The sequence below is a fragment of the Caloenas nicobarica genome, chromosome 2 (assembly GCF_036013445.1).
Source record: "Caloenas nicobarica isolate bCalNic1 chromosome 2, bCalNic1.hap1, whole genome shotgun sequence".
In the NCBI taxonomy this organism is placed as follows: domain Eukaryota; kingdom Metazoa; phylum Chordata; class Aves; order Columbiformes; family Columbidae; genus Caloenas; species Caloenas nicobarica.
In genome coordinates, this window is record NC_088246.1 from 38,248,811 (window position 1) to 38,271,984 (window position 23,174).

The window sequence follows — 23,174 nt, forward strand, 5'->3', positions numbered from 1 at the left end:
TGATTCTGTTTTCAAGTGCACAGATCCAATAATCAAAGAAATTACCCAATATGAAGTGTCAATCAAATAATTTGTGCATTTAACCCCTCCTAAACTCCACACAAACTATTTTATTTATAATGTTTCAACATGTGGTACTTCCTACTCATCTTAGTTCTACCCGTCTGCCCCTGCCCCCCGCCGTGTTTCCGTATAACCCCTTTTGCCATCCTTTGTTTAATTCAGCCATTTCCTCTTTGCCATCTTCCTTCAGCCTTTGACACTTATTATTTGTCTGAGCTGGATTTTCTCCTTTGAACTCATCCCATTTAACGATCATTGTCTTGCCCAGGTGACCACCTGCTCTAAACACCAGCATGTGCAATTCCTCCTCCCAACAGAGCGGCCAGCGCGCTCCTCCCTCAAACAGAGGAGACTGGTGGGACTGATGTACAGACCTGGGGTTTGTTGGTGCAACCAGGACGCGTCCATGTGAAAATACACCAGAGTGCCACGTTAAAATACACCTCTGTGTGCTGTGGTGCTTGTCACCTGCCGGCATCGGTGACACATGGTAGCACAACCCATTGGCTCCTTCCCCAGGCGTGCAGGCAATGCTGGTGTCTGCTTCCCTCACCAGAGAGGCACAGGAAGGTTATTTGCATCCTTACTGGGAGATTCCATCTGGTTTGGGAAAAAAAAAAAATAGGTTGGGCTTAAAAAGGTGGCTTTTCCCAAGCAAGGCAGGGGCCTGGCTTCTTCCTCCACCTTCTGCTGGGGGTGACAAACCCTGAGACGGAGCTGGGGCTCAGAGAAGCTGTGGCTTCCCTGGGAGAGGTGGAGGTGGTACCTCTGCAGCCAAACTCCCATCTCAGCTCCTCCCACCTACAGTCTCTCCACCCTTGGCGTATTTCCCTGCGTTGGTCAGGTCTTCAGATCTGGGAGTTAAGCTCTGGCCCAGCCTTCCCTTCTCCATTCAGGCTTCAAATAAAGTGACAACTGCTTGCTGTGATTGCCTTGGACGCTCTGCTGGTCTGGCTTTTTCAAGCCCAAAATGTCAAACGCAACAGCTGCACGCAACAGCACGCAACAGCCTCGCTGCTGCACCCCAAGCTGCCTTCCCCAGCCCTCATCTCATCCCTGTCATCCCTCCACGAGGCGATTTAAGCTCAGTTTACTTAGACGGGCACGGCGAAAGCACACACGCAACTCCAGGCAGCTGAACTCAGATTCATTCAAAGTCACAAGTTGGAATTGATTATGTAACTGTAAAACCAAAAGCGTTTGCCCTTTTTAACCTGAAAAAATGTGAATGTTCTCACCGAATCTTCCCAACCCTAAGCCACTCTGGCATTTACAGGACCAAAGTTTTAAATCAAGCTTTCACTTAAACAAGTGCAGCTTCCTCATAGACCCTTACACGCTCTGTCAGACTGGTGATGGAAAACCAAGTAGCCAGTTCTCTAGCAGTAGTAACTACTGCTAATTCAGTAGTTAACTACTGCTAACTTAGTAGTAAGGAGCTTGCCTTCATCACCACTTACAGACCCTGAGTTCCTCCTTTTGGGGACAAATTACTGGCAGTTGTGCAAGTACCACAAGCAAGAAATCTCCTCATGACCTTTATTTCTTTTTAGTTTTGTCAGCAGTTGGGATCCAGTTAAACAAGGTCAAATTGCAATTCAAGAAACGCTTTCTATTCAAAAGTATTTGGAGAGTTCTTTCTACTGCAACACTTTCTACTAGTAAAATGTTCATTAAATACAGTATATTTTAAAACAAGATGAATACAAAGCTAGTCCTTGAAATAGAAACCATCAGCAGAAGGATCTTACGGTAATAAAATTTGCAAACAGGTACTTAAAACTGTACAGAGCAGAGACCTTGTATTTAAGTAGAACAACTGAAACAACCTATTTTTGAGGCTATTGGAACTTCAGTTTAATCTCATGAAACAGAATGAAATAATTGAAAAATACCACCAGAAATTGAAATTAGTTACACTCCTCTGGTTAAACCACTGAGATCAAAATAAAAACTCTTCAAGCAATGAAAGAAATACCACCGTGCTTTGTGTGTGTGAAATCGAACGATTTAAACTTCAGTGCCGCCGTCCCAATTAGATGAATATTCAAAGTGGTGGGATTTTTTTCCCCTTCTCTGCAATCTTCTGCCAACTGTATAATTTTAAGGCATGGAAAATGCTTTTGAACCACTGCAGGTGCACAATTGATACAGAACATAGTTCTTTGTGCAGCATTTTGATTTGAAGACTAAGAAAAATTATCAGAAACAAACCAATCAAGGGAGAAAAACAGCAAATCACAGAGCTCTTGCTTTTACAAAAACAGAAATGGGGGGAATTTAGAATGTATTTCTCACCTTGTTCCCAGATTACGTGACCACTTCTAAATAGGGGTGAAGGTGGTTAAGAAGACAGAACCAACTACTTCCTACAGTTTTAAGAACACTGAAGTACTTGGAGAACATTGGCACCGAAACTATATTACACATGTACATTCACTTGTAAATATTTAATGTAGCTCCAAACATTAAAATGCTGGTAATTTTACAGAATTCCATTAGGTATCAGTCCCAAAATACAGTTACTTGTATTTTAAAAAGCCCCTTTATTAAGGTATTTGCATTTCGTAAGGTCATTTAGTGACATTTGTTGGCCACTGCCCCCTGCTATTTGCCATTTCAGTTCCTTCTCACAACATATTTTACGGCAGTGCAGAAGTGGTGCAAAATCACCTGCAATGGTCAGGAGGTGACAGCTAATTCCAATCTTAGTGAAGACAGCCACTAAAAGACACACATTTTTACCTGTTCTTTTCTGTTTCGCTATCTTCTGAAGCCCCCACCACTGTCGATTGGCAAAGAACATAAATGTGAGCGAACAGGAAATTGCATTTTCTATTGGAATCATCTGCCTCACACAAATTTACCATTGGGTTGTTTACCTGGTGTGTCTAAAATAGGTCCGCGATTTGCTTATTGCTTAAAGATCTGCAAGAGTTAATAAAATTCAGAAGAGAGTATCGGCAGTAAGTGTGCTGTTTGAGATAAATACAGACAACAGCCCTCTTATCTAAGCTTTCCAATTTCAGCCTGTTTAAGCCCAAATACCGTTTTCGTGACACTACAAGCTTAATGACAAAATAACATACGGCACAGTAACTTCTCCAGCAAAGATACGTGGATGAGAAAGTATCGCAGAATAAAATCTGACCAAGTGGAACGTTTGCCCTGACCTAGATACAAACCTGGTTTGCTAAGGTCAGTCAGAGAAAAACCCAAGTATGTTTTCTGTCCCTACGTTTTCATTTGAAGTGCAGCTCTAGGAGACAGCCCAGGGCACGTCCCACTCTGTGAAGAGGATGGAATTTTGCAATTAATTTCTGTGGGTTAAAAAGCCTGAGTTCTGTAGTTACTTAAAATACCAAGACATTGGTGTGTTAGGAGCAAAGTAAGTACAATGCCAAAGAAATGCTGAATTGAGCAAAGGAGTTAGCGATGGTGACAGCAAAATCTGTTCTTTCCTCTCGGCAAAGTATCAGCAACTCACAGGACACTTGATGTGTAGGTCTTACTCAGAGGAGCAGCCCGTGTCCAGCCCTGCCCCGTCGCTGCCAGCGCAGCCGTCCGATACCGGAGCAGAGTCCCCTGCCTCTGTTACCGGACCCGCGCAGCAGTCGGACGTGCTCTGGCTGACACAGACCTGCACGGCGTTGTCATCAGTATCGCAACTGGCAGGACGTGTCTCTTCCAAACCCCCATCGTGATGGGCATCTCCGTCCTTGGTCCCTGCTACCGCGTGTCCCGAGTCTATAACATCGTCCAGCTGCTGTTCTGGATCGGGCTTGGCTGCTGTTGAGATTTGTGCTTCTAAGTTTCTTGTGTTCTCTGTGACTTCAAATTCCTGCTTCTCCTCTGCCGTTTGCTTCTCTCTCATACTTAATTTCGCCTTTGTGGATTTCTTCATTTGCTTGTTGTGCATGTCCTCTTTGGAGAACCTCCAGTGAAACTGCAAGTAAGAGATCCAAGCGTTAAAGACCATTAGAGACAATCTCACATGGACTTTTGCTTTCCAGAGTAGAAACGTTTTGATTATTTAGTTTTAATTTAAAGACTAGTTTGACCAAAAAGACCCAAGATTAAAAAAAAAAAACAACCGTGTGACTGTATCAGACGGCTTAAGATCATTTGTGCTGCACGTATGTATGTATTACACAGAGAGAAGAGACACAGGTGCATTCTGCTTCTGCTGTTTCATGTGCCCGGTGGGCTCCTCTCCACATGCGGTGTCACCCGCAGCCCCCGGCAGACACGCAAGAACGTGCAAAGCTGCACAAGCGCAGACGGAGGAGGCAACCCCATGGTGTTATACCAATGTTTTCCACCAGGTCAGTGGCAGAACTAACACCACCCCCAGGGCTACAGCCAAACAGTAAAATATTCTGGACCATTTGTATGAATGTTTTTTATGAGAAAATATGACGCGGCCTCCTTACAGATGAGTAAAAAATATATAAAGCCTGATAAACATGCTACTAATATATCTGCTTCACTTGTCCAAAAATGAATAGAGCTTCCCAAGGGAAGCCAGACCATGTTCCAAGCTCCTGCTGAGCCATTCCACACAAGTTTGTTAAGTACAGGTGAATGTGCACAACCAGTTCATCAGCAGTGACCACACCGATGAAAACTCAGGGACAGGTTTGGAGGCGAGGTTGGGATGGCATAAATCATCTCATCAGGACATTCAGCTGTGGTCCCAAAAGCCATTTTTACCTGTGCAACTAGGTCTGTGTCCAAGTTGGTCAAAAGAAGGACTCATGTCATAAATTTTTGATCTAGCTATTTATTCCTTTATCAAAAAGCCATTCAAAATCTATGAAGTTTATAAGATTACAAAGAGGCAGCAATGCTCTTTCCTTCTGCTACCCAGAACTTAATGTAAAAAGGAATTAAAAAAAAAAAAAGAAACTGGCTTTCACAAGATTCTTCTTGGTTTTACTTAGAGAAGGCAATCTTTCACTTAAATATCATCACAATTTAGAGAAGGAGGAAATAGAACATCTCGGTTCTAAAGCTCAGATGTTTAAAATTCAGAGACACCTGAATATTTTCCTCTTTGATGTGCAGAAGTGCTGGGCACCCACAGCTCCCCTTTAACTCAAAGCTCTCTTTGACGGAAGGTGAGATCAGGGCCCTAAATGTGATAAAGATCAAACTGTAGGAGACTGCGTATGTGCAGATGTATGTAGACTTAGGTATTTATACTGTATTTCACAAAAACGCATACAGCCAGTTTCTGCTGAAATAAGCATCACTTTTGTATTATGTGAATGAACTCGATTACCTCATCGCTGACTGAATATCGCACTAATAAGAGTCCTTCTGTCTTACTGAAAAGAAAAATAAGTTGTCCCACTCCCTGCATGTTTCCTTTTCTGTTCCTCTGGCTGAAGTGAACAGCGGCTGGTTGGTGTGTGTAGAGAGGGTGGATCAGTTCCCAACACCGTGATGTCCCTTTAATCTCATCATCAGCCTATTTCCCTCCTCCAAGGGGTCATCTATAAACATTTCGGACATTCCCTATCACAAGTTTAAAAAACCCTGAGAGCCTGTGACGTGCTATGTGCAGAATATTCAGAAACTTAATCAAATGCCAGGTTTGGCATGTTTGAAGTGACTCACAACAACCACTTACAGATGTTGAATCAGTCTTACGTTTCTTTATATGACTATAATCAACGTACCCCACTTTTCCTTGACCTTTGGTATGAAAATATGCTGTTGTGATTTATGCCCTCAAATACGTCTGCATATTTAATACTGCCAACGAGTAAATCCTTTGTTTTGTGAACCAGACATTGTTAAATAAGTTTTTATATGGCCAAATGAAAAAGTTTTGTGTCATCTGGATGCTATTCATTTGTTATTATAACACAAGAACTCAGTATCATACTGATTTCTCTATTTGAAGACATACAATCATTTATAGGTTCCCGCCCCTTCCATTAAAACCACGCACAGTGGTGGGAGAAGAATGACCAGATACAGGCACTCCGACCCTCCTCCCAAGATCCCTTTAATCACCTGAAAACAAAGAGAAAAAAACAAGAAAGATGGGCTTTGTAACTAACATCTTCACAGAATACTCAGGGTTCCAGCTTTGCTAATGAGAGCGGGTAAATGCTAAATCACAGTCCTGATCCCAGCAGGTCTCTCCTGCTTCAGTCAGTTCAAACACTCTCCAGGTCTCCACTGCATCTAAAAGACGATTTTCACAGGAGCAGGCTCCAAACCAGTCAGGGTGTTAAAGATTAAAACTATCTGTAGTTATCTAAAATGTTGGGTAAAATATTCCCAGTGTTCAGCTCTGCTTAGTGTTTCCAACCTCCTGCTCTGGCTCAGCTTCCTTGGGGTGATGTCTGGCTCACTGGCGCTAAGGGATGTGCACAGAGCTGGAGTCTAAACAAGCCTTTTTAATTAGCAGTCTCTTCATCATGTGGTTTCAGAGATCTTTTCTGTACTTCACCTGGCTTTTCTGATCCCTTTGCATACTGAAAGGGCAAGGCAAATCCCAGTACTGTAGGAAGGTCAGCACTTCCCCAGTTTCCAGTTTAAACCAGTCCTTGTATTTCCCTCTGGGCTGTACGGCGTGACGGGTTTGGGCAGGGATTCCCACAGCTACACATTTAAAAATGGAAAGGGGAATACAAACGTGCATCCACACAGGTACATCATCAGCTGTCAGCTACGTTCTCGGATAGTTTAGCTGGATGCAGGGGGCTTTGGTTTTGGTTAAATTCCAGCAGAATTCATTAACGTTCACACAATAGACAGAAGCACCAGCCAAGATCAGGCCTGCATTGTGCTGGGCTCTACCAAAACACAGAGCAAGGAAGAGAGGGCAACTTAAACAGAAAAGACAGGCAGTGGGTGAGAGAAAGCAGCATTGGTTCCACCATGCAGGCAGTGAACGTGGGCAGAGAATTTTAGGTCACGTATAGAGGTTTATGTCCTGTTCATGTAAAGAGAAATCTACGTCTCTTCTGCTGCTGTGAGTTCAACAGAGAATGAAATGTAAGAGTTTGCACGTCATTTGAGCATTTTTTGTTTCGTTCGTTTGAACAGTTCAATTCCTTGTGTCTTGCTACTGTATCACAGAAACATTGAATAGGCCATTTTTACTTCTATGCGAAATCAATTACAGTGTTAAAATACCACCAACAAAAAACAAAGAAACTAGGAACTCAGGGTTATTTACCTTAGATTCTTTCTTCTTTGCTTTCTGGGGCAAGGAAGGTCTCTGAAGAAATACAATTTGCTTTGTAGATAAATTCCCCTCCCTGAAAAGAAACAAATGCACACTCCTGAGAATGAATTAAATTCACATCCAGCATCATTCAAAGCAAAAATCTATCTCAGTCATTTATTTCTGCAGGTCAAAGAACAACAAAATGAAGAATGACCTAAACATTCCCTGTCCCCAGTGTCTTTGAGCAGCCTGGTATTTTGGGGGGAAAAAAGAGCAACTGTTTGGCCTGATAGAGTCTGTCAGCCTGTTACATGCTTTTGCTGAATGTTTTAAGCGTATAAATACAGAATAAATTGTTTGGAACGCAGAGCAAGAACTGCAAGTGGCAGGGTGCCTGTGTGCAGCTCTGCAGGCACAACCAAATGCCACCAGGGGTTAGACTGGGTGGGTGCCCTTCTGCACCGTCAGCCTGACCTGTGTTACTGAAGTTAAAATAGGATACAGAAAACTAGAAGAGAAAGAAAACCATATATACCCTCAAAAGACAGGGCTTACAAATTATAATTGTGATATTCTACTCAGTCCTATATTTAAACACATCTGAAAAACTTAAATACCGTTTTTCCCCCAGCACAGATGGCCTTTACTTTTTAGCTTTTTATGTGTAGGAGTAGTCTTCATCTAGATCTCATAAAGAACAGGGCATATTTTTACTTCTAAGATAAAAAATCATGATGATTATATTGGTGTATATATAAATATATTCCTGACCAGTGAAAATTCAGAAAGCGCCATCTTCATGATTAACAAGTGGGATGATTGTTTTTCACCACAGTTATGAAGAGTATTTTTAAGTGATTTGCATTTGTATGTAAAAACTCAGAATATTAATAATAGCAGACAGCAGAATGATTATATATGCAAACAAAGCTACTAGAGTTATGATAAACCAATTTCACATGGTTCTTCTCAGCTAGGCTGTGTGTATCAGCAGCATTAGACAGACATCAATTAAGAATAAAGTGACTTTTCTTCAGATAGGCAACATCTCACAGGTAAGAGGAGTTACCAGGAGATCCAGAGCAGGAAATTTAGAATCAAGGAGTTTACAGAGTGGCAGAGACAATACCCAGAAAATTCATGCCGAAACCATGCTGCCACCACCTTGCAGTATTTTGCCAATAAACCACGTGCTTCCTGCAGCTCGTGATGCTCAGAGGACCCAGAGAGCAGATGCTGCGGGCACGGAAGGAAATCCACACTGGGGGCACGGAGAATCGCTTGTGGGGACTGCGGTGTCCCTACAGCTACTTCCCCAAGCAAAAGGCAGCGGCTGCCCCCTCCCTACCTGTTGGTCTTCACAATGGGAGTGGGAAGGACGCATGTCAGCTGCCAGCCGTACAGGGCAAGCGAGTTCAGCAGTGGAACGTAATCGGTCTGCACTTCAGCTCCCTAGGATAGGAAAAAAATCAACAGTCAGCATCACCGCCTGGAGTGTGACATTCGGCTTGACGCAAACAAAAAAAAACCACCACAAAAAAAAACCCCATGTGTGTGGGGTTTTTGGGAGGGAGAATGGGTTTTTGTTCTGAAGGGGGTCATTTGTGTGTTCAGCTAGGCAGGAAGGAAAATGTTCGAAAACGTGAGACACGGGACTGATTGCCTGTACATCGCAAACTGTTAAATCAGTTTGTTTAAAATGGTAAACATCTGTGATCTTGTTTTTTCATTGCTTGAGTCATCCCTCTAGTTTTAGATGATTCCAGATCTGAACAGGACAAATTAACTGTATTTTATCAATTATCTCCTCCCAAGCAAAAAAATATTCAAGTAGTTAAAAAATGACAATGTTGCTTTGCCCAGATTCTGCACTTGTCTAGGCCAGAGTAAATCATGAAGATTAGTACTGAAATCATTTGGGTTACTCTGCTATGATGGACCAAGAGTAAAATAGCCAGTAACAAAAAATAAAATGTAAGTACAGATCTATTTTCCTTCTATCACCCCCAGATACGCATCGCTTCCTTGTTATTTTGAATCAGGAAATCTGTGGGCGAGCCCAAAAGCGTTGCCTTTCAGTGCACGAGTTTGGCTCCAGCCACAGATCTACCCAGCAGAGCTTTGCTAATTCCCTTTCTACTAAGTGGCAGACCCTGCAGTTCGCACAGAAAGAACCACTGGTGGTTTCAACAAAGGTTGTTCCAGTGAGGTGTCTAAATGCCAGGACTTCCAGTAATTTAACAAAGAGATGCTGGAGCATATTTACTGGGTTTTAATTTTAATATACACAAAGCAGGCAAATGGTAACTACTAGTCTCTACAAATAGAACTATATTCCACTGGAATAACAATTGTATTTGCCAAAAAGCTCAGGCACCTCCACTGGTTTCATGTGTAGACAAGGAGTTTTAACTGCCCATTCTCAACACCGGGTAAGGCACAATAGTTTTGCAGCTCCAAAAATTCATTTATTCCACAGTAACAAAAAAAAAAAAAAGGTCATTTGATCAGAACTAATCCAAAGCCTGCTGTAGTTATTTCAAGGTATTTCTGTGAATTCCAATCTCAGCTATTCCTTTCTTCTAACAAACGTAATTTAGGTCACTCGGTATCTTCATAACTAAATGACTGCCTGACTATAGCTATTAAAAACTACAAATGCAAATAGCTGAAGAAGCCGTATCACTCCTGCTTAAAAAGGAAAACGTCTAAAAACTCTAGTCCAAGTGCACATGAACACTCTGCTAATGTTATGTCTGATTTCCGTACAGAGGCTTTCAGGGACTTAAAGAGACTCCTCTACTTTCCAACATCACCATGTACAGACCAGAACTGCTGACTCCAGGAGAGAAAAGAGATGCCCTGCGAGAGGGGAGCAACACCACGTGGCCTTGGACTCATGTTCTCCAAAATGATCAGGACTCATCCTACAGCTGTGACCATGGTAGATTCAGAGTCTCCTCAGAGTCCCATTTCCCTGTGTAAGATGGATATTTCTGCCCTCTTTCCAGCATTTAAAATAGCATCCAAGGGTAATGCGAAAATTATGACATAGCTAGATGCCTTTAAGAGCTAATGTCCCAAGAAAACACATCAACAACACGCTGAGGTTTATGAGATTGGTCAACAACACCTACCAAAAACAAAGATGAAAATACGCAACATGAGCATTAAGAATAAGGTCAGAGCATCCACCATCACAAGCCCGCCATGAGGTGCCTGGAAGAACTCATAAAATGATCTGAGCAAAACATTCCCTCCATCAGACAGTGTTTGTAGACGAAAAACCAGAAGGAGCTCACTCATTCAGAGGGTAGAAGCCTAGCAGGTCAGGAAAGACTGGCACAGCAGACCTTGTTTGTGCCCCAAGGAACATCTTATGTTGCAAACAGGATTTCTATTTTGAATTAATTGCCCGAGGCTGGCGATTAGCAAGGAGAACCTTCTCCTTCCATCAGGATGCGCAACAAACGTCAAAAATCAGAGGGGGATTACGGCAATGAGGAAGGACACCGGTACCACGCAGAGCTCATTTGGCTGCTGCAGAAGTCAAATTGTTTCGGGGACGCGCCGTCACTCCTGCCACAGCCCGCTGTCCCCGCAGGCTCCCAGCGGCGAGACAAGGCTGGCTCCGGACCTGGCGCGCTTGTCAGGATTAAGCGTCATCTGCAGCAGATGATGTTGTATTTCACAATCCCAGTGGTGCAGAAAGGAAAAGAGCGGGTAAGCGCATTCAAAAGCGTAGTTACTGGAAAATAAATTTAAGGGTAAATTGAAGTCAATTAGGCTCAAAGATTTTTTCCTTTAATCTGGAAACGTAAAAAACACTGTTGAAAGTGTGCTGTACAGTTGTTACAAAAAGGTGACCTCTGATTTTTCATATGTGCTGGCTCCCACCACGTGTGAGGTTGGTTGTAGGATTCAGCGTGGGCTTTACGCAGGGGCACACGTCTCCTCCGGGCTCCATGGGCTCCATGGGCTCCTCCAAAAGCTCCCCTGACTCTGCCGGATGCTCGGCTGGAACCTCTGCCCCAGGTCCCTGGGCAATAAACTACTAATAATTGGCTGCTTCAAAGACGATAGATGAGAGAAAGGAGTCACTCTTGAATAAACAGGTGTAATTCATAAGGGCTTCAAGCTCTTTACTTGCAAATACAGATAATTGAAGCTTTAAGACCACAAGAAACAACTTCTCCCTCCCCCTCCTGAATCATGGGGTTGTAATCCTACCCCACAACTGGAATTTGCGTGCCAGCAGCAGTCACAGTTGTACAGACCTTAAATTGGTGTCATATTAAGTGCTTTGCAAAGCAAAAATGCTTCTAAACGAACAATACACTGGGGGATGGGTGCAGAGGAAAAGAGTCATCTTGTATTCATTCTATATTTAATATGATCATTAAAATTATTTTACCTACTATTATTTGAGACAATTGAAATAAAATTTCAAACACACAGTTCCTTAAAATGAAATTTCAGTGTTCTTTCTAGCTGGCAAATATTGGACTTGAACACCAGAAGAAGGAGAAAGTACGTGCCAGAGCTCTACTGAAAAATAAGCGTTCAAATAATGTGTCTCAAGCCGGGAGACATTTCATTCAGTGAAAGGGTGGAAAATTTTAATTAACTTGCTTCCCACTCTCCCGTGGATGATAAGTAATCTCTGATCACACCTTGAGTGTCAAGAAGCCAGAGCATATTGAGCTAGGTTTTTCCCTTGACTTGCATCACATGAAAAGAATTTATTTTATTTATAGTTGCACTGTTTGTTTTCAGCATTTTCTCCTTTCACAGTTGCTTCTGCTCATTAGGAAAAAAAAAAGATTAAAAAATGATAACGATAATATCTAGGGCAAGCCACACAAACAACTGCATTAACAATTTTTCTTTTCTTTTGCCCCCCTACTGCTGCAATTTTAACCACAGCAAGATAATAAACAAGATAACTACTAAGCTCTTGTGAGACAGAAGTTCTTCACAAATCATTCTTTCCTGGGTTAAGCGAATGTGATTCAGTGACAAGGCAGCTACGGATTGTCACTATTTAATATTTTTTTCCAGCACGGATTAAAGAGTGGAAGATTGAAAATGCCATTAAATAAATCTTAATAAAACCTTTATCGGCAAATCCTAACAGACTGTGTACTAAGATCTACAGACAGATGGCAAAGAGGATGGAAGTAAAAAAACACAAGTTGCTTTGAAAGTGTAACCCGCTGTTTGTTGGGGAAAACCGGCAGCGCGTTCAAACCTGGCTCCTTCCGAAAAATAGAGGGGAGAGCCCAGGAGGGTGGCAACGTGCACCCCCAGCCAGGGCTGCTCACCAGCCCCCACCGCTGCCGAAGCCAGAGCTTCTCCCAGGGCACTGAGGGGAGGATGAAGAAGGCAGGACTTGCACCTTAGTGGAAAAGACAGACAATAAAAGGAGAGAAATTGAATAGACGGGCTGTGTGAGACTGAGCTGGTAAAAGCGTGCTGGAAATGCTTTATGTTTGCAGTAACACGGCTGACAAGGAGGCTAAATCCAAGCTCTAAAATTCTGAATTATTTGCCTTCTTCTTTTTCAGACTTCTTCCAAAAGGTAATTTCTGCTAATAATATAACGTTGTTGATCCATTAAAAACACTGATTGGAAGCAGAAGTTTCACAAGTGTTTCAGCAATAAAAGTTGGACTGTGCTCCTCCAGTATTGAGCTGCTCCTAAATTTCTGTGTGTAACACACCACAGCCCCTTGCCAGCAGACACGGGCTACACAACCATCAGCTGCATGGCAGCGGGTGCGGGACGGCTCCGGCACTCTCAGAAACCACCAGCGGCTTTTGGCAGCAGATGGGTCACTGACCAACACCAACCAGCGGCTAAATTGGGACCTTAGTGGAAAGTTAATAGAAAAAAGGTAAGAAATAAATGCCCATTTGCTCGTTATTCTGGGCATATGTAATTTAGACTTATTCACGATTACTTAATATACGTGGATTCATGCACTGTGAAATATTTTTGAGAATAAAATCAGGCTGTAACATGATACAGGGCAGCATCCTGTTAAGACAGTTTTTCTGAGATACAGATGTATCCAGTTGCAATTTCAATAGGCACATGGCTGCTGAGTAGCATTGGCATCTGTCTCCAGGCCTAAGGCAAAACGGAAAATAACCAAAAAACCCTCCTGTGCCCACAAACCCCACTTCCCTCAGTGACTTCTGCAGATGCAAATCCCACTTTCTAGCACATGAATAAACTAACAAAAATGTTTGAGTGCTTCTAATATTGCCTGCAGTTGTAGCGAAGAAGCACATTTGTGCAGCAACACAATTTTGCATTTATGGAAGCACAGGATAGGTAGTAAAAGCTCCAGAAGCTGAATGTGTTCACATGGAGGGTTCTCCACAAAGGACGCACAGAAGCATCTTGTGAAACGTGTTAAACTTACGTGCACAAGCAACAATACCACAAGACAGGACAACTCCACCTAACTGGCCATGGAGCACAACAAGTATACGTAATCTAGCAACCCATCAGTACATTTTTTAAATAACTCTGGCATTTTCAGTTTCCCAATTCCTGCAACACTTGTACACTGTGTCTTTAACTGATCCCTGGTTTTGCTTTGTCCATCAACTGTTATTGGGAAAAAAGCCCCACCCACATAGAAAAACACTACCCGAGAACTTGTATACTCCAGGGTGCCTTGCTGCACACAGCTTAATCATCTCCATGCAGCTTCCCAATGTAATTTCCTTCAGTTGTAATTTATTCTCAAGAAAATGTGGCTTTTGCAAAAAGGCTTTGTGAACCGCTCCGCCATTATGGAACTAATAATCTGTTTCCATGTGAGAAACGCAGCTGAAGCACAAACCCTGTATGGCCACCGGTTCAGGCAGCAGGAGAGCAGAAGTTGGCATTGCCCTTCACTTTGGTGCAGATTTAGGGGTCCCAGCACCTGCGTCCCCTCTGCCCCAAAATGGGGGGGTCCCTCCCAAACCCTGGCAGCAGCACAAGGTCAAAGAGTTGCCTTAGCCAGGGCAGCACTGCATGGCCAAAGGTGACCTGCCGGGGAAGAGAAACCTGCCTCGTGCCCCGGGTGGTTTTTTAGGAAGTATCAGAGAGGGCTGAAATGCTTTTTCTCAGCTTGTTTTCAAGTGGGAAGTTCAGATCTGGTATGCTCACCTTTTCCTGAAAGATTTTATGGGTGAGCAGAGAACTAATTCTTCTTGCTGATCTTGTCACAAACCATGACAGATAGGAAGTGATTTTTTTTTTATTCAGACCATTTTAAATCCTGTGCTTTTCTGTCTGTTTAGTTCAAGTGCTTTTTACTCACGTGGAAGAAGCGTTGGCTTTGTTAGACACCCAACAGTGCAAGTATCAGGAAAGTTCCAAATTCGTATTGCTAGATTTTATTACTAAATTTATCAAGAAAACCAAAGAACAAGATTAATCATGTACAGAGCATATGTCTACTGAGTTCAGTAGACAAATATATAGGTATCTATGCTGCTTTCATATCTTACATAAAAGAAAGAAAGAAGCAAGAACTGGAAAAAATTGCTGAAGATAACAGGCTCCTGAAGGTTTTTGTTCAGCTTTTCTTGAAGAGCAACAAAATGCTGAAATGTTATGCTCAGGCAACATACATGTCCTTTGGGTGGTTAACAGGGTCAAGCACACAACTGCATTTCATGCCCATCGCCATCAGCTCCCTTGCTGACCTGGTCATGCCTTTCTCCCATGGCTACAGACAGCAGAACAGAGCTTAACTGACATATGACCTAAATCAGATTTACAGACAAATGAAATCCTCATTTCCAGGGAATTTGTTTCAAGGCTTACATTAAGGCAACTTGCAACCTAGGCTCAGCAGAGATAATTTTTCAAATCTTTTGATATGTTGCACTTTAAAGGGTTTTAACATGTCTACAGCAGATACTGACCCCATTCAGTTCTGCCAGGGAAATAGCAACACCATGATGTATTTGAGATTTTAATTCATGCCAGTACACTAAAGACATGATATAGCAAACAATAAAAAAGTGATGAATCACCAGCTGAAAATTTTAAATGAGAAAATGTCTGTAAGTTAAGGACAATATTTTCAGGATGAACAAGGCTTCAGAAGCTGAACAATGCAGAAATGTAAAATAAATGTTATGGCACTCATCTTTAAAGACAGTATTAGCTACTTTGTCATGGGTAATGGGGAAGAGAACATGACAGATTAGAGGTGGGGAGAGGGAAATCGTGTAGGCTCTGATTAATCAGAACTGTCTACCTACATTTGCCTACACAAGCAGAATTAAAATCATCAAACAAGTTTTGGTGCTAGATATCAAAGACTGCGGTGGAAATAATGCGCCCTGACATTTTTAGAGTTAAAGCGATAGGGATGAGAGTAGCATTTTGTCATTAGAAGTCCTGTGGTCATTTGCAGAGGATGCCACCGCTCCACTTTGAGAAGAAAGAGTTAAATGACTCAGAGCTATTACATCCTGCCTGCTGCTTGGCGGGACCACATACTGTGACAGCTGCAGCTTTACATCCTCTACAAACTGACATTTTACACACATACCTAGCGCATCACACTGTTCAGCTTGTTTTCTCTATTAGCCTTAGCAATTAAAAAAGCAGCACTTTCTCTGCTAAGAGGTGTGCCAACCCCTCTCTTTTGCCATTATGGTTAAACAGCAGAACTTCACCTTTTCATTTAGTACATGTAGTTACTAAGGGCATCAATACATGCTGTATGTCTTCCTTTTTCCAACAGCTTTCTTCTGTTGTGGCTGGGATTCTTTTCTTTGTTTCTTCTTCTTAATTGGTATACAGTGCGATAAATTTATGTTCAGTTCAGACCACATCTGAATAACTCCATAGCTCATCCAGATAATCAAATCTGATACAAATTTAAAATAAGGGTCCATTATACACATTTATGTCATGCTGCCCATCAGTGCTTCTTCCACTTGCTTGATACAAATGAAAATGACAAATGGAAAAGGTTAATATAGATCAGAGCTGAAGCTATAGCAAAAAAAAAAAAAAAAAGGAGTCTACATTAATGAGTCATTGCCCTGCTCCAGAATTATCTCTGTGATAATTATACTTTGAAGTACTCATAACAGAAACAAAGCCTTTACTGGTTTTTGGACATCTGTCATTACTGAACTCCATCTCCTTCCCTCTACATCCCCAGTTTTACAGTCTCTTCCTCTGCCACTGCATTACTCCATGTTTATAGTAAAAAATGGTAAATTCCAACAGAGCTTAACGGAGAGGTGACTTCGTCTTCTGGGTACAACATTGGGCAAGTGCCTACAGATCCCCCGGCTTCTAGTCTTTCATTCATTCGATGACTTTCCCTACTTATGCCTATCATGTCTCAGAAAGCATAAGGCATGAAACACCCATGGAGTTATTTAAATGTCAGAAGAAAACAGAGCTGGTCAGCTCTGCTCTTCCTCTAAATTGGCAAGACCTTTGCAAGAGTTCCCCAATGCCTCAACATCCTTCCTTCAGCAGGCTTTTTCTTCTCCGTACTCTTCCACTTTCAGGTTGGTGGGTACATGTTCATAATGTCCCCGGAAGAGAGGCACTTGAACTCAGAAGAGTAAACTTGCTGGGGAACACCCAGCATCCACATTTTAAATTACAACAGGGAATAATCTGATCGTACCAACTGTGTTTCTGAAATTGCACATACCAAATCTTATGTCTGGAACACGAGACTCTCCATGCCAGCCCTCACTGACATAGTGTGCAGCAGTACAGCATCTCTTGACACACCAGATGGCATTGGGAGGTTGATTCCTTAATCAGTTGACCAGATGTGCTCCCAGCATGGAATTGCTAGAATTGAAGGCAAATGATACTCCACCTACCAGGGCTCTATTGCTTCAAGACGCCTTGCTAGAAGATACTCTTCTGCTGTGTCCTGGTATTTTGGTCACCACTCTGCCGTCATAGGATCCCCATTATCGAATGCTGTCCTGGTCAGGTAGCTTAAGACAAACTTTCTTGTGTCCACACAGAGCAAACTAAGAGTTGCGTAGGGGCCATTGCACATAACTTTGTTGCAATATCCTACAGAACCTTTCACTGGTTCTGACCAGGAATCCATTCAACCCAGAAAACTGCCTCAAATGTGGTTATAAGTAACAGCTAAGGAAGGGTAATATATATCAGGGCACGCATGTAAGATACCCGCCCCAAATATTTTTGTGTAATTCCTCTCAGCACGTCTGGTTTAGTTTCTACTGAAAGAAATCCAGTTTGTGCAATACGAGACCATTCTGTGATGTGAGGTGAGGCATATTAAGTGGGGAGGATCAGGGGGTTCACTTCAAAAACACACTTTGATCTGAATTAAAATGCTCACATAAACACAGAGATAGAGGAAAAAACATCACTTCTACCTGAACCCATCTAAACTTCTTGAACCCATAGCATTCTCCAGAGAGGAGTTCCATAGATCTGCTGCTGCTGCATAAAGAATCCCCTGAATTATCTCGTTTTGGTTTGTTTTGCAACTGGACCCAGCTAGTGCCATTGGACAACCCTTAGTTCTTACACAGGAAGAGAAGAGACAGCAAACAGCCAATCCCTATTTACACGCCTCCCATGATTTAGGAGGCCTCTACCTATTCCATTCCCTGCAAGTCTTCTCTTTTCCAGGCTGAAAAGACACACCATATAAAGTCTTCCTCGTTTGGAAGCTGTCTGTATGACTGACTGAACGTCCTCACTGGTCTTCTCTGAACATTTACAGCACTAACATAACCTTCTGCAATAAGGTGCTGTCAAACCCCAGCTTATACAGTAGTGTGTAGTAGTATATATTTGCTGTTTCACACTCTATTCCTTTCCTAACAGTTTTTAACATATGGTTAACATTAAAGCTTCTTAACATTTGCCTTCTTGATCAGCACTGACCTAATGCACTCATGGAACCATCTGTCATTATCCCAAAACCTTGCTCCTGAGTGGCAACACCACAGTCTGACCCTAAAAATGAACAAGAACTTAAGTCTGTAATAACTACAATAACATTCAATGTAGTGTAGGAATAATTTGTTCAGATGCACATTAGCACAAGAAAAGCTGCCATTAATGCATTACGCTGTTCTTCAAGAAGTTTCTAGCCATTATTATTATGGTCATTTCTTGCTACACTACAAAGCCATCATCTAATAACTGAACTCGTAATCCCAGTCTCCTGGAATTTTACACATTTAGTCCAGCATCTGTCCCATTTTCCCTTAATCCATCCTTTTGGCATGTGTGCCTTGCTTGTCTTTCTTAGGATTTTACACTATTTACAATATATTCCAAGTGAAAAGATCAGGCATTGCCTTTATAGACATATAACATCTATTTCTGGCAGACCAGAGTATCCAAATAAAGAAAAAAAATGCAAAGAGTTACACAATGGTGTTTTCTTTTCCACCCGTGATCTTTTTGCTTCAAGTCACAAAGAATTTTAAGCCCAGCTTTTCAAATACTTATCTGTGTATCAAATTTGCTGTGGAAGATCAGTACTGACTGATCTGATCTAAACAGTGTTTCTTACTGATTGGAGTGTGTGCTTGGATCAGTAAAAAAACAGTCTATGACACACGTGGTTTGTTTATAGGGACTTATCCAGAATGTACAGTTATTTCAGCATATGAAGCAGGCCAGACAGAAGCAAATGCACTTATCTGTGCAGTCCTGCTGCAGCTAAGACCACCTAGAGGGCTGCTGCCTTTGTAACTGCGACCCTACAGTGACTTGTGTGATCACGTTGCCCTGACAACCAATGGAGATCCTCTTTACAGTTAATCTAGCAGAAATCTGTATTTTTGGGACAGATTGCCCTGAGTTTCATTGCTCACCATCACTCACATTTCCTACCCTCCCCCAATAAAGCACGGAGATTACCAAAACAAAAAAGTGCATCGTACAAACCTAGAGTGTGGTTAACTGGTGTTATGGTTATGTTGCATCACTTTACCTCAGTTGCCTCTCTGGTAGTGTTGAAGCACAGATCAGCATGCGAGTGTCTGCCTCGCAGTCTTGGAGTGCTTTGATTTACAAAAAAAAAAAAAAGAAAGAAAGAAAGAAAGAAGAAAAACTGCACACATACCTTCAGGACAGTCCACTGCTCTACCACAATTGCATCATAGCCCTGTGTGGTTTTACTGTCTCCCACACCAACATCTTCAAAGAGAAATACTCCATCCATTGTCCCATGTAAAGAATCTGTGAAAACACAGGGTTATCTGTAAACTTTATGGAAGACATCTCATGTGTAGCGATACATTTGAATGTATTAATAACAAATACTTCCAAGGATATTAATAAAGAAATACACAAACCCTCCTCTGATAAATGAATGAGACTAATCTCTCCAAGAGTTTTTAAGAGCAATCCTACTCTCTAATAGCAAACCTCACTGTCCGTTCTCTTATTTCAGAGTTTGTCCTCAAAAAACACAGCTCTCCCATTTCAAGCAGGCAAAATTAACTCGGTCCCCAGTTCAGCAGTATTGCTCACCTACTTGAAGTTATACACACACTTTGGGAGCTAAAGACAGTGTATCGGGTCAATTTTTCAAGGGCTTTTGAAGGTACAGTGATATTAATGACCATATCCATTGATTTACACGAGTCAGAACCCTATGTATGTATCAGCTGTTGCAGTTACAGTGAACTACATGGACTAAGGATGATCTGGCATATCTGAACGGTGTGAAAGAAAAGATACATTCATAACTATTTAATCAATTTATGAAGGCATTTTGACCATCTGGTTTAGTGGCTCTCTGTTCTCATTTGCATTCCCAGCACGTTCAGCCTTTTTTCAGACAACACATACTATTAACGTTACTTGAGCAGCACTTTTTCCTTCAACTTAGCTGTTTACTCCGTAATCAACAATCACTCCCATATGCAAGACCTCCAGTTTTGTCAGCATGACGACAGAACAGAATCAGAATAACTGAAAAAAAATTACTTACCTTTCTTTGCTAAAATAAGCTAAATTATGAAGCAATAGAATTATATCATTGTAAATAAGCAGTATTGTACTCTATATGAGCACAGAAAACTCCTCTCAAACTGTCACAAAGTGTGTTTTTCAGCCTTTCTAATTTAAATAATACATTTACCCTGTATGACTGATTATAAAGACCTTGCTCATCCCCTCCCCAAGTGTTGCATTTTGCAAGATAGTTTCTTTACATTTTTAGGAAAAATATGTTCCTTGCACTGGTATGATACATGTTTTTGAAATGCAACAACACATGCCAAACCGGCAGATTCCTGAGCTGACAGAAGAGTCTTCTGGATAAGTCTGTTTAGCTCTTTCATCATGTCCTCTTGCTTTCCCTGGTGGATGCTACGAGGTCAAGAAAAGCCAGCGGGAAGGCATTGCTGCCTCCAAGGGAAAATATATATCAAACTTATAACCAATTTTCACAAAACAGGCAGTAAAGAGGATCAAGAGGCTTCCTACCTCTTGGAGACACAATCTCAGTCAACATCTTCCTATGTGATTATATGATCTAAATTCAATTTATTATCTGGAAATAATAGATTCGTTGTGGGCAAAGCCCACAACAAACCAGACTCCTACAGTTGGAGGCTTACGTCTACCAACAGACTGTAGTAAGACTGTTGCTACAGGAGTGAAGCATTTGCACACCCCCCTGCTTTTGCACAGTCCACTACTCTCTCTTGCTGCAGTTTCAGTCCAGTCATTAAGGTGTGAGTGAGCAGATGCAAATACTTGTATCTAAATTAACAGAGCGTATTTCTTTTGAGTTTGGTTGTGAAGGAAAAAAGTTGTAAACCAGTTACTAGGGACTCTCCTTGGGATTGTGTTGGGAGACTCAAAGAAGTAGAAAAATACACTGTCTACTTTCACACTTACTATTTCCCCAGGCCGGTTTCCCATAATTCTGTTTAGAATGAGAGAAATTAAGGTCCCTCACCACTACTGCAAGGCAGTATTACACATTGCTCCAAGGAAGATGAGCTGGACTACAAAGCAGTAACTCCCATCATCTGGACAGATTTCTCATCCAAGAGGGGAGAACATGCATTTTTGTTGCGAAATAACAGGCCAGATCATTAAGTAGCTGGGTTACAGGTTAGAAACCATAGAATCATAGAATAATTTTGGTTGGAAAATAACTTTAAGATCATTGTGTCCAACCGTTAACCTAACACTGACAAGTCCACCTCCAAGCCATCTCTGTAAGAACCTCATCTACGTGTCTTTTAAACACCTCCAGGGATGCTGCAAGCTTGCCACATACACATGGGTGCAAGATTTAATTATATTTCATTCAGAAATGGCACTTTGTTAGACCCTACATTTCAAAGCAGGAACAAACTCAACTTCTGTGCAATATATCACATTCCAGCAACAAAACCCATACCCAAATCTATTTTGGGATGCATAATGTACAAATAACCCTTTCATTTTCCAAAGCAGGGATGACAGGACAGCACTTAAGGCTGCAGGGAGAAACCCACAGATCCCTCCTAGACACAGACATTCAGACCTTGCCAAGAAGCTTTATACAGCTTCAGTGTACTGCTCCTGTACCGTCAATTCTCTTAATGAAATTCAGTGTCGCGCTGTTGGCACAAATGCAGCTTGAGCTCGCCCCACACATTTGCCAGCTAATTAATAAGTGATCAAAACACAATCAGCATGCGTGTGTTCATACCCGCTCATAAATCATCCTTCATGTTTTACTCTGCTGCGCATTCCACTCATGCAGTTCACAGCTTCCACATATGTGAACATTATGGCACATATGTAACGTTTTAGAAACTAATAGCTGAGCTCATGAGACCCTACAGGCAGCAGATAAACTTGGCAGTGTCAGGTTTACAGTTGGACTCAATGATCTTAAAGGTCTTTTCCAGCCTAAATGATTCTATGACTTTTCTTCCTTGTTGGATGTACAATGATTACGGTTGAATGCTACATCCAGTCAGTCCCAAGATCCATTAATTTTTTGGCCAGAAAAGACACCTGTAGAAAATGTGAAAACTGGAAGAGAGAAGTAGCTGCTGCATATTGGTGTCTATTCAACAGTGATGCTGGTGAAAAGTTCTGTAAGATAAACTTGTTTATGATGCTCATTAAGATTTTCCCCCTTAACCGTAACCAATCTCCTCTCTACCTGTCGTGCCACAACATTTAAACTTTCATTCCATGAATGCATGTCTGCCAACTCTCACACCTTGGCCATACGTTTTTCCTTTTACAGGTCATCTCCTACTCTTCCAGAGAAAAGTGGGAAGTAAAGGAAAGAATAATTGGATCATTAATTCCTTTGCATGTGAAGCATTTGGGATGCTGAGAATAACTGAGGGAATGGAGAAAGCAGCAGAAAGAGAACTAATGGGGTCCTGTTTTGGAGAAAAGGCACATGTAACCCATGCTGTGGTGTCAGGATCAGCAGAAATTTCAGGGAAACTCTTACACAGAGGTGTAGAAGGGCGAGGAGATGGACACATGCAACTGAGTTTACCTGCAATTCCTTTATCACATGGATGCTCTAGCTCTATGAGCAACTTAAGTCTATAGTCATATGTTCTAGAGCTGGCTCACTAGGTTACATTCACATAATCTAACATCAGATATTTATGATATAGAGGTCTACAGCTGAGTTAGTCATCCAAGGCTCCCTTTACAGCTGATGGAGAGAAATATTCATTATTTCATTCAGGACCCAGTTTCACGGAATAATTCAAGTAGATGGGGACTTCAGGAGGTCTCCAGTCCAATCTCCTGCTCAAAGCAGGTCCAGTACAAGTGCAGACCAGATTGCTCAGGGCTTTATCTACTTGTATCTTGAAAATCTCCAAGGATAGAGACAGCACAGCTTCCTGGGCAGCCTCTTTCAGAGCGTGACCAGTTTAATGATGAAAA

General features: G+C 41.9%; 1 protein-coding gene across 2 annotated transcripts in view; it reads right to left on the reverse strand.

Annotated features, from left to right (window-relative positions):
* Window positions 1-1,597: 1,597 nt before the first annotated feature.
* The window catches only part of RFTN1 (raftlin, lipid raft linker 1), a 98,894-nt gene continuing 77,317 nt past the window's right edge, over window positions 1,598-23,174 (reverse strand). For both annotated transcript variants that reach the window (XM_065628866.1, XM_065628865.1), the window contains 4 exons: window positions 19,369-19,484; window positions 8,601-8,704; window positions 7,262-7,343; window positions 1,598-4,009 (listed from right to left, as the gene is read on the reverse strand). In XM_065628866.1, the coding sequence (XP_065484938.1) occupies window positions 3,572-4,009; window positions 7,262-7,343; window positions 8,601-8,704; window positions 19,369-19,484 (740 nt within the window). In that variant the 3' untranslated portion in view covers window positions 1,598-3,571. The remainder of the gene's footprint in view (window positions 4,010-7,261; window positions 7,344-8,600; window positions 8,705-19,368; window positions 19,485-23,174) is intronic.